Source organism: Amblyraja radiata, chromosome 28 (genome assembly GCF_010909765.2).
Source record: "Amblyraja radiata isolate CabotCenter1 chromosome 28, sAmbRad1.1.pri, whole genome shotgun sequence".
NCBI classification, from domain to species: Eukaryota; Metazoa; Chordata; class Chondrichthyes; order Rajiformes; family Rajidae; genus Amblyraja; species Amblyraja radiata.
The window spans coordinates 35,747,562-35,759,886 of record NC_045983.1 but is presented as its reverse complement, the minus strand read 5'-3'; the positions used below and the strand labels follow the sequence as shown (position 1 = coordinate 35,759,886).

Genomic DNA, 12,325 nt, shown 5'->3' with positions numbered 1-12,325 from the left:
GATAGATCAGCCATGATTGAATGGTGGAGTAGACATGATGGGCCGAATGGCCTGACTCTGCTCTATGAGCTGATGAGCATGTCGGTGCGTGGTGTTAATGGTGTGTTTCTCCCTCTAGTGCCACAAGATGGCTTTGGGCCGGCACGTTGACGAGAGTGTGAAGGTTCACCTGAACTTCATGTGCAGCCTGGTTGGCCGGCAGAGACAGGACATCCTGGAGCTTCGGCGGGAGGTGGAGGAGTTGTCCGTGGGCAGCGACGGGGTCCTCATCTGGAAAATCGCCGACTACTTGCGCAAGATGCAGGAAGCCAAACTACGCAACAATCACGAGTTCTTCAGCCCTCCCTTCTACACCCATCGCTACGGTTACAAGCTTCAGGTCTCCGCCTTTCTCAACGGTAACGGCAGCGGCGAGGGGACCCATCTCTCCGTCTACATCCGTGTCCTACATGGGGAATATGACAACCTCCTGGAGTGGCCCTTCTCCTTCAAGGTGACCTTCTCCATTATGGACCAGAGTGATCCATCCCTCTCCAAACCCCAACACATCACCGAGACTTTTATCCCAGATCCCAACTGGAAGAACTTCCAGAAGCCTCTGAACTCCAGGAACTCCATGGACGAGAGCAGCCTAGGCTTCGGCTATCCCAAGTTCATCTCTCACGAGGAGATCAAGAAGAGGAACTACATCAGGGACAACTCGATCTTCATCAGAGCTTCAGTGGAGATCCCACAGAAGATCATTGCCTGAACGATGGGCAGATGGACAGAGACAAGGTTATTCCTTTAACATTGATAGCTTTCCCTTTTCTTCACATGTACTGAGATACAACAAGAGGGCCATGGTACATGTGGGATCTCCCTGCACTAGGAACATTGCCACTGTGAGTGTGACTGATGGCACTGTGCTCGATCGGTGGGGTTGCCCACTTCAGGGAGACATCAATACCTTCACCATGTGACCATTGTCGATGGTATTTGTCTAATCTCTCTAGACGCATGCCCATCGAAACGGAGCTCATGACCTCTGGCTACTCCCATTGCAAAGGGTTGCTCCAGAACAGGTCCCAGTCCAATGTGGGCTGCTGGAACGGCCCTGGACATGTCTTTGCATCTTTGGGCTTCAGGCAGCTTTTAAACTGTGTGCACTCGTGTTTGAGGATCAGTAACGAGGTGACAAGCAACAGAACTGTGTGTGTGAGAGGCGTGTAAGAATAAGGGGTAGGCCATTTAGTACTGAGATGAGGAAAACGTTATTCACCCAGAGAGTTGTGAGTCTGGGATTCTCTGCCTCAGAAGACAGTGGAGGCCAATTCACTGGATGCATTCAAAAAGGAGTTTGATAGAGCTCTTGGGGCTTGCTGAATCAAGGAATATGGGGAGAAGGCAGGAACGGGGTACTGATTGTGGATGATCAGCCATGATCACATTGAATGTCGGTGCTGGCTCGAAGGGCCGAATGGCCTACTCCTGCACCATCCCACGTGATGGTCACTGATGCAGGCTGGTGATTGGTGCTACACAAAGTGTGTTTGTCATGGGGAGCATGATCTTGTGTACTGTAATGTAAGCTGCCTAGTGTGGGCATCTCAGGTGATCAAACATATACCAGCCTTCACAGTTAGCCTTGTTACTGTGCCCAGAGCTGGCCATGTTACCCAGTCTCAGAATTACCATGTTGAACATGCTCGGAGAAAGATCCTAGGTCCATAAGTGATAGGAGCAGAATTAGGCCATTCAGCCCATCAAGTCTACTCTGCCATTCAGTCTTGGCTGATCTATCTCTCCCTCCTAATCCCATTCTCCTGCCTTCTCCTCATAACCCCTGACACCCGCACTAATCAAGAATCTGTTTATCTCTGCCTTAAATATATCCATTGATGGTGTCCACAAGCTTCTGTAGCAATGAGTTCCACAGATTCACCACCTTCTGCCTAAAGAACGACAGATTCACTGACCCAGCCATACTGACCATGCATGGAGTTAGCCCTGCACCGCACATGGCCCCATTGCAATGTTCACTCCACAGCCAACACATGCAACCGAACCTGAGCAGGTAAAACACAGAGTGCTGGAGTAACTCAGCGGGACAAGCAGCATCTCTGGAGAGATGCAATGGGCGACGTTTCAGGTTGAGAACCTTCTTCAGACTCTGAATGAGTGAAGTGTGTCACCCATTCCTTCTCTCCACTGATGCCGCCGGTCCCGCTGAGATACTCCAGCACTCTGTGTCCTCTCTATCTATGGGCAGGAGGGATGTGATCTTGTCGTGAGGAGCACAGGACTCTTATTGTTGGACTATGGTTGGTTGGAGAATTGAAATGCTCTTTAATAAACTACGGAATGGCCACATTCAGAGAGGTGAACAGGTAAAGCCACTAATGTATAAAACAGTGATATTAGTCGGTTAAAGAGAAGTTTGTTTCTTTTTTAATTACTCTCTCTCCCTGTTATCCCCCCCCCCAATAGTCGGGGTCTCGCGCTCAGTACAGACAATATCACGGGCAAACTGTTTCTACGCCAGTGTCCACAGTCACCAATTTTGAAAACGGATCATTTTTCTAAAGCTGAATATTTTCCACCAAATGCCACTTGGACTTTATCTGTTGTTTGTATCTAAGGAGACGGGAGCGTGATTGTGAGACTGGAGCTAGTGTCATTCCATTCTGTAGGTGAACAGGTACATCTGCAATGTTAAACATTGCCCCTGTCTCCAGTAACTCCGCCTGTGATTCTCCATCGATAACTCTTTATTTTTGACCTGTTGTTGATCGAGCTACAAAGCCAGAATCAGAGATGATTTGCCTTTCCAAAATAAAACATGTATTCATACATCGGTTCCGATGGGTGTCCTTTATTTAAATGTCCGTCGACTGACTGGCATGGTGGTGCAGCGGGTAGAACTGCTGCCTCACAGCGCCAGGGACCCGGGTTCCATCCTGACCTTGGGTGCTGTCAGTCTGTGTGGAGTTTGCACGTTCTCCCCGTGACCACGTGGGTTTTCTCCGGGTGCTCCAGTTTCCTCCCACATCCCAAAGGCGTGCGGGTTTGTAGGTTAATCGGCCCCCCTCTGTAAATTGTCCTCTAGTGTGTAGGGAGTGGATGAAAAAGTAGGATAACATAGAACTAGTGGGAACAGTTGATCGATGGTCGGCATGGACTCGGTGGGCCGAAGGGCCTGTTTCCACAATGTATCTTTAAACTAAACTACACAAGACGGACCTCAGCAACTGTGATCTTCTGCGGACTGAATCTTTGGTTCCACTACGGATGTCCATTTTACACTGATGGTTACCTAGTACTGATGAGTATATATTTAGTCTGAAGAAGGGTCTCGACCTGAAACGTCACCCATTCCTTCTCTCCATAGATGCTGCCTCACCCGCTGAGTTTCTCCAACATTTTTCGTCTACTTTCGATTTTTTCAGCATCTGCAGTTCCTTCTTAAACATTACATATTTATCGGTGTGTTATTGTGTTTACAAGCCTGTTGAGCTTTTGTAAGAACCTCCTTGTTGTGTGGCCAGTACATATGACAAGTAAACACCTTGTCTATAGATGGACACAGAGTGCTGGAGTAACTCAGGGGGTCAGGCAGCATCTGTGGAGAGAAAGAATAGGGATGTTTCGACCTGAAACGTCACCCATTCCTTCTCTCCAGAGATGCTGCCTGTCCTGATGAGTTACTCCAGTATTTAGTGTCTATCTTTGGTGTAAACCAGCATCTGCAGTTCCTCCCTACACAGCCTGAGTCTTGAACTGGTAGTACCACTATGAAACGGGCTTGCTGTGGTCAGCTTTATTCTCCTTGTTCTTTACAGCAGAGTTCCAACAACGGCAGACAAAGGTGCAAAGAGTAACGTCTCCTGAAACTTCCATTTACAGGTTTCATTAGTGATAGGAGCAGAATTAGGCCATTCAGCCCATCAAGTCTACTCTACCATTCAATCATGGCTGGTCTATCTTTCCCTCTCAACCCCATTCTCCTGCCTTCTCCCCATAACCCCTGACACCCGCACTAATCAAGAATCTATCTATCTCTGCCTTAAACATATCCACTGACTGGCAGAGATAGACAAATTCTTGATTAGTACGGGTGTCGAGGGTCATGGGGAGAAGGCAGGAAAATGGGATTAGGATGCAGAGATCAGCCATGTTTGAATGGCGGAGTGGACTCGATGGGCCGAATGGCCTAATTCTACTCCAAGAACTTGTGAACGTGGATCCGTGGAAGATTCCGGTAAGGGCTGATGGTGAATGCAAACTCTGGAAATGAATCTGGCAGCAGGCAGTGTGTGGTGAGGAAAGGGTTAAATGTTGTTGGCGGTGGGGGGGGGGGGGGCTGTGATTTAGGCCACACTCTGGCAGCTTTCAATAGCCCATCGATCCTGAATGGAAGCAATGATTATGTGAACAAGAGGTAATGCAGCTGGTGTGTGTGAGGCAGTAACAGCTGACACCTCCCACATCTATACAGCTCATGGTCTAATTGCCAGTCCCACTTCCCACATTTATACAGCTCACGGTCTAATCACCGGTCCCACTGCGCCCAGATCACCAGCGTTACATCTCCATGCCCAGGACGTTGATATTCCTGGGCTTGACGTCACAGCAGGAAGGTCCAGAATATTCACTTGCATCACCTTGCAATCAGAAATACTGGTTCCATTCATTATTTACACTGACTTGTCAAATTAAAGCAAATCACACAGAGTGCTGGAGTAACTCAGCGGGTCAGGAATCTGTCCCTGAATCTGGATTCAAGAGACATTACTGTAACTGGAGGGCCTGGGTTAGCTGGAGAGGCTGATCAGAGTAGTCCCACACACCATCCCCTTGTCTAACATCATAAGGGGTAGAGATAAGGTGGATGTCAGTTTTTTCCCAAGTGTTGTGATATCTAGAACTAGAGGATACGGGTTTAAGATGGGAATGGAAAGATTGAACAGGAATCTGAGGGTAACCTTTTCACGCATAGGGTGGTGGGTGTATGGAACGAGTTGCCAGAGGAGGTAGTTGAGGCTGGGACTATCCCAACGTTAAAAGACATTTGGAGAGGATGGATTGAGGAAGGGTTGAGAGGGATAAGGGCCAAACGCAGGCAGGTGGGACTAGCTCAAACCAACATGGCCGGTAGCGATGAGTGGGGCCAGAGGACGTGCGTGTGTGTGTGTTATACATACATGTTATTTATCTATATACTAATGTAAATGTAACGGGTACACGTGCATACACATACATTTTAAGATTTAACGCCAAATGCTGGAGTAACAGCAGTTACACATTGTGTGTGTATGTGACCAACTCTGTAGTTGTCCCAAACAAAACAAACTTTGTGGTTGACCAGTGGTGTGGGGGAGAGTGGAGGGGGGGTGGGGTGGTGTGGCAAAGCGAGTGGTGGGGGATGACCAGGGCGTGGTGTGTGTGTGTGTGTGTGTGGGGGGGGGGGTGTTTGTGGGAGTTGGTGTGGATGGGGGTGGGGGATGTGTGTGTGGGGAGGGGGGGACGAGACCTCTTTAGCTAAGCACATTCACCTGTAATGCCTCACAGGTCTGAAACACGTTCCACAAACATCCTTGTCTCCAAACTCTGAAGCTTGTTCCAATAAATCCCCTGGGCTCCAACTCATGTTTGTGTTTGGCTCTAACAAGAGACAATGATGGTTTCACTGAGTTACTGAATGTACAGAAACACAGCAGCAAATATTGGCACCGGATCCACATGAGGAAATGAGAGGTCGGATAGATCTTCAGCAACGAATGAACATCAATAATTTACACAATTATAATTGGCTACAAGCCACTTGGAGACTTTGCATAGATGCAAAAAAAAGATTTTTAAACTGAAATTCAACTCTGCCAATTTAGTAAGTGCACTTTGCAAAGAGGAGCTTAATTTATAAAACATGTTCAACTCTAAAGATAGACACAAGATGCTGGAGTATTTTGTGAAAAAATACATTGCAAATCATTGACTCTATACAATACTTAGTAATTACTTAGGAACTGCAGATGCCGGTTTACACCAAAGATAGACACAAAACGCTGCAGTAACTCAGCGGGACAGGCAGCATCTCTGGAGAGAAGGAATGGGCAACGTTTCGGGTCAACACCCTTCTACAGATTGGTCTTCAGACTTGTCGGAAGAAGGGTCTCAACAGCATTTTGTGTCTATCTTTGGTGGGGAAACTTTCTTCCGACACATGTTCATCTCCAAGCTCAAATGAATGAATGAATAAATTTATTGGCTAAGTATTCACATACAAGGAATTTGCCTTGGTGCTCTGCCCGCAAGTGACAAGATGACATACAGTGACAGTTAGGAATGACACATAAAACATTAAACATTAATAATAAAAGATTATTGATGCAGATCCAGGTGAAATCCAGACCGTTACTGAATAATGTAATGGGGTTAATAATTCCAAGCACATTATTACTGTTGCATGAACAATGCCTGTTATATATTTCACTGCATTTACAACATGGAAGCTGCCCTGTGTGCTTGCAATCTGAAAATAAGCTTGGGTTAAGGGTGGCACGGTGGTGCAGCGGGTAGAGTTGCTGCCTCACAGCGCCAGGGACCCGGGTTCCATCCTGACTACGGGTGCTGTCTGTACGGAGTTTGCACGTTCTCCCCGTGACCTGCGTGGGTTTTCTCCGGGTGCTCCAGTTTCCTCCGACACTCCAAAGACGTGCAGGTTTGTAGGTTAATTGGCTTGGTGTAAATGTAAATTGTCCCTAGTGTGCGTAGGGTAGTGGCAGTGTGCGGGGATCGCTGGTCGGTGCCGGCATGAAGGGCCGGTTTCTTCTCTATCTCTAAACTAAACTGATAAACTTCAGCTTGATGTATGTGCCTGAAGCTATCATTACCTTGTTAAATGGAATGAAAGTTCAACAGGTTTCACCTGTGCGGTTGCAGAGGTGATTAAGATGACCCACAGACACTGGTCAGCAATGTGTGCTGGACACTGCTACCTGAAGCAGACGAGCCGCTCCGTCACTCGCTGATCCCACCAGCGTGTTACACAATGAGGTGAAACTCAAGAGAGCAAGTGAAGAGGTGAGCAAACCCGACACCCAGATCTACAACCTGCCTTCATCCAGATTACACATCACAGAATCCAGTAATCAGGGGCCCCAGGTCTTTGTTAAATCGAGGAATAGATGGGGTCGATGCACAGAGTCTCTCGCCCAGAGTAGGGGAATCAAGGGCCAGAGGGTTAAGGTGAAAGGGAATAGATTTAATAGGAATCTGAAGAGTAACATTTTTAATACAAAGGATGGTAGGTGTATGAACGAGCTGCCGGAGGAGGTAGTTGAGGCAGGGACTATCACATAGTTTAAGAAACATTTAGACTGTGACTTTGGATAGGACAGGTTTGGAGGGATATGGACCAAACACGGGCAGGTGGGACTAGTGTAGCTGGGACATGATGGCTGGTATGGGCAAGTTGGGCTGAAGGGCCTGTTTCCAAGCTGTGTCACTCTGTCTCTGACCCGATGAGTCAGGCATCATTTTTGCAACACAGCAACCAGGATTCTAGTCCTTCAGGCAAGGGGCAGACTGACCGCTGGCAGTCACTGGTCACCAGGAACTCCAGCAGATGACCATGTCCAAGCTCCTCCCTGATTCCAATCAATGACCGATTCCAATTCTGCCTCCCCCCCCACCCCCCACCCCCTCAAGACCACAAGAAGTGAGAACAGTACAAGGCCATTCAGCCCATTGAGTTGTCTCCACCATTCTAGTATTTCTATATTCTATATTCATCGGTCGGGGCGTTGAGTACAAGAGGCAGGAAGTCCTGATGCAGCTTTATGGGACTTTGGTCATGTTGCATGTGGAGTATTGTGTGCAGTTCTGGTCACCTCCATTACAGGGAGCGCGTGGGGCAGGGGTGGTTTACCACAACGATGCCTGTATTAGAGGGTGTCAGATATAAGAGCTTGTTTTCTCTCAAGCATCACAGGCTGAGGGGAGACCTGATTGATGTACAGTACGTCACATATTGAGTGGCATAGACAGGAGACACAGTCAGAAGCTTGATGTGGCCGGAAGTGTCAAAGACTGAATCCAGCGCATCCTATAAGCCTGCATTTGGCCCACATCCTCCTAAATCTGACCTATCCACGTGGCTGTCCAAATGTTGTTATAGCAACTGTCTCAACTACCTCCTGTGGCAGCTCGTTCCACACACCCACCACCCTCAAGTTACTGCAGCTTGTTACTCCAGCTTTTTGTGTCTATCTCCAGTTTAAACCAGCATCTGCAGTTCCTTCCTGCACCCAGGTTATGTAATCTCCTTATCGAGTCCATGTCACAAGATTAGAAATTGTTCAGCCGGAGCTGAACACAATTCTCTACACTGCCTACAATGGTGTCTAGTGCATCATGTGCTTCTTGTGTGAGTGTGCGAGCAAACGAGGTGGTGGGAACAGGCCGCGATGTGACCGCTCTTCCCTTGACCCCAAGTTATGGAATGTAAGGGTTAAACATGTTAAACAAGGGTTAATGTCAGCAAAATTAGCAGCGCAGCGTTTCTAAGCCAGTTTAGGGAACGTCGATGTTTCTGAAGTTTTGAAGAATGCTTGGGTGCATTCAAAGGGACCAGGACATCATGAGACAACATGCGACGTCACTAAGATAAGCTTTGCCTTCCCAGAGACATCCGATGGGCCGAATGACCTAATTCTGCTCCTATCACTTATGGACCACAATCCCACATGCCCCCCCCCCTCCCCACAAATTGTTCGTAAAGACACTGTGGTTTCCGGAGAAGATGCAGGGTATATTAGTTGAGGCGTTGCCTGATGCAAGGGCTGATAAATACAAGGAGTGTTTGGTTTGACAGATTAAAGTGCAAGATGGCTTTGTGCTGGAGTGGTTACAGACAGCCGGCTGTCAGAGGGCGTGTGTGTGAAAGATAAATGGCTGGGCTGTCCGTGTTTGAGACGAGACAAGAGTATTGAAGAAGCAAGATCGCTCACAGTGGAAGGACTTTGGTGAACACGGACCTCAGGCTGGGAAACACACAGAGAGAGGCCAATGTGGGATTGTGGTCCATCAGGTCATAAGTGATAGGAGTGGAATTAGGCCATTTGGCCCATCAAGTCTACTCCACCATTCAATCATGGCTGATCTATCTCTCCCTCCTGACCCCATTCTCTTGCCTTCTCCCCATAACCCCTGACACCCGTACTGATCACACTCCAATCCAGCAGCAACACCTCAGCTAATGAAGCAAACTATGTCCACACCAGCGACCACCAGGCAATGTTCTACCTTTAGGAAGGAGATGAGGAGGAGTTTCTTTAGACAGAGGGCGGTGAATCTGTGGAATTAATTGCCACAGCCGGCTGTGGAGGCCAAGTCAATGGATTTTCTTCAGAAGGTAGTGACAAAAAGCTGGAGTGACTCAGCGGGACGGGCAGAATCTCTGGAGAGAAGGAATGGGCGACGTTTCCGGTCGACACCCTTCAGATGATTTTCTTCAGGTCTAGATTAATAGATTCTTGATCAGTTTGGGTGTCAGTGATTATGGGGAGAAGGTAGGAGAATGGGGTTAGGAGGAAGAGATAGATCAGCCATGATTGAATGGTGAAGTTGACGATGGGCCGAATGGCCTCATTCTGTTCCTATCATTTATAAACAATGCATTTTATATTTCTTTTCCTGCTGCCTGTTGTTAAAGAGGTAATGGCTATAGGGTGATTTCACGAAAGGTCACTGGAGCGTAGTTCCGCACCCACGTGACCGAAAATTTTAACTGGGGGACAAGCGTCACTTCCGGTACATGTTAGTGAATGGGAAAACACGCACTTTCACACCCGTTAAAATAATCGAAAACGGCCAGGTTTTGAGCTGCAATTTACTGAGCCAGTCGGGGTGACCGTGAGGCACAGCTACCTAAATTTACAGTAAAAAAAAAAGATAGAAACTAAGGTAAATACAAGAGGGCGCTGAAGGGGCAAAATAAGCGGAAGTTGATAGCGGACATTTGCCGTGGAGATTTAAAGATCGAAAATATCGGGAATTGTCGCGTTTGCTCGCTGCATTTCATCAAAAGTGGCATTATTGACTTTGTTATCATTATTCATTTGTTAGATGAAAAGTATTAAAAGTTAGAAATCCTTCAGTAAAATTGCAAAATCGCCCATGGTTCTCGGGTGGGTTTTAACATGCAAAATGAAAACGCTTCTGAAGCTACATTCACCATTTAAATATCCGTGAATCATAAATGCTTCTTGAAATAAATTTTACTCAGATGCAAGCTAAGGAATGGTATAATTGTCAGCTGTTTATTATTAGCCAAAAAATGTCCTGATTTTGTCAAATGACAATTATACCATTCCTTAGCTTGCATCTGAGTAAAATTTATTTCAAGACGTGTTAAAACCCACCCGAGAACCATGGGCGATTTTGCAATTTTACTGAAGGATTTCTAACTTTTAATACTTTTCATCTAACAAATGAATAAAGATAACAAAGTCAATAATGCCACTTTTGATGAAATGCAGCGAGCAAACGCAATAATTCCCGATATTTTGGATCTTTAAATCTCCACGAAAAATGTCCGCTATCAACTTCCGCTTTTTTTGCCCCTTCAGCTCCCTCTTGTATTTACCTTAGTTTCTATCTTTTTTTTTTACTGTAAATTTAGGTAGCTGTTCCTCACGGTCACCCCGACTGGCTCAGTAAATTGCAGCTCAAAAACTGGCCGTTTCCGATGTTTTTAACGGGTGTGAAAGTGCGTGTTTTCCCATTCACTAACATGTACCGGAAGTGACGCTTGTCCCCCAGTTAAAATTTTCGGTCACGTGGGTGCGGATCTACGCTCCAGTGACCTTTACGTGAAATCACCCTATTGTCGGTTGCAGGATATGAACAAAATAGAATAATTGATTTCCCTAACTTCATGTAACCCCGGCATTCCCCCTCTCTCCATCCCTCCCCCACCCAAGTCACACCAGCTTCTCGTTCTCACCCAGCAAACAGCTAACAATAGCCTGTTTCCTTTATCATTGTTACATTTTTGCATATCTTTCATTCATTTGTTCTCTATCTCCCTCCATCACCGTCTCTATCTCTCGTTTCCCTTTCCCCCGACTCTCTGTCTGAAGAAGGGTCTCGACCTGAAACGTCACCTATCCATGTTCTCCACAGATGCTGCCTGACCCGCTGAGTTACTCCAGCATTTTGTGTCTATCTTCGGTTTAAACCAGCATCTGCAGTTCCTTCTTACACAAATGGTTATTGTTGGAATATTCGGGTCTCTGTACCTCTGTAACGGGCTGTGTGGGTGACAGTGCAGTTGGCAACTCACTCACTGTTGGCTAAGTGTTGTGGAGTTGTGGACATCTGGTATCAGCTGCATGCAGCATTAATGTTGCATTTATGATCATGGGATTTAGATAAATCTGTTTGCAAGTATCTACTGCTTGGACAAAGGTCGACCTTGTACCTGGTTACTCAGCACTACACTGATACACATGATAATACAGCGAGTCCAGAACGTTAATGATTACGGGAGTGTGTGGCGTTAGAGTTGTAGCTGTGGCAGTGTGGAGCTGATGCATTGCCCACAGCTCAGCATCCACAGATGCTGCTTGACCCGCTGAGTTACTCCCTGGAGTAACTCAGCGGGTCAGGCAGCTTCTGTGGAGAACGTGTGGTGGGGGGGGGGGGGGGGTGGTGGGTGTGTGTGTGGGGGGGGGGGGGGGGGGGTGTGGGGGGGGGGTGTGGGGGGGGGGGGGCGGTGTGTGTGTGGGTGTGTGTGGGGGGTGTGTGTGTGTGGGGGGTGTGTTTGTGGGGTGGTGGTGAGTGTGTGTGTGGGGGGGCTGTTTTGTTGTGGGGGGGCTTGTTTGTGTGTGGGGGTGGTGTCTGTGTGTGGGGGTGTTGTCTGTTTGGTGTTGTTTGGTTGTTTGGGTGTTTTTTGTTTGTTTTGGTTTGGTGTTTTTTGTTTTGTTTGTTTTTTTGTTTTTTTTTTGGTTTTTTTGTTTTTGGTTGTTTTTGTTGTTTGTTTTGTGTTTTTTTGTGTTTGTTGTTTTTTTTTTTTTTGGTGGTTGTTTGTTTTGGTGGGTTTTTTTTTTTTGGTTGTTTTTTTTTTTTTTTTGTGTTTTTTTTTGTTTTTTTTTTTTTTGTTTTTTTTTTGTTGTTTTTTTTTGTGGGGTGGTGGTTTGTGTGTGTGTGGTGTGGGGTGTGTGTGTGTGGGGTGTGTGTGTGTGTGTGGGTGGGGTGTGTGTGGGGTGTGGGGGGCGTGTGTGGGGGGTGTGTGTGTGTGGGGGGTGTGTGGGGGGGGGGGGGGGGGGGGGTGGGTGTGGGT

At 47.1% G+C, this 12,325-nt stretch overlaps 1 protein-coding gene across 1 annotated transcript in view; it reads left to right on the top strand.

The window, feature by feature from the left end:
- Positions 1-2,834, top strand: part of traf4 (TNF receptor associated factor 4) — a 38,731-nt gene extending 35,897 nt beyond the window's left edge. Inside the window, exon 7 of the mRNA XM_033046322.1 lies at positions 119-2,834. Within this exon, the coding sequence (XP_032902213.1) occupies positions 119-751 (633 nt within the window). The 3' untranslated portion in view covers positions 752-2,834. The remainder of the gene's footprint in view (positions 1-118) is intronic.
- Positions 2,835-12,325: the final 9,491 nt, after the last annotated feature.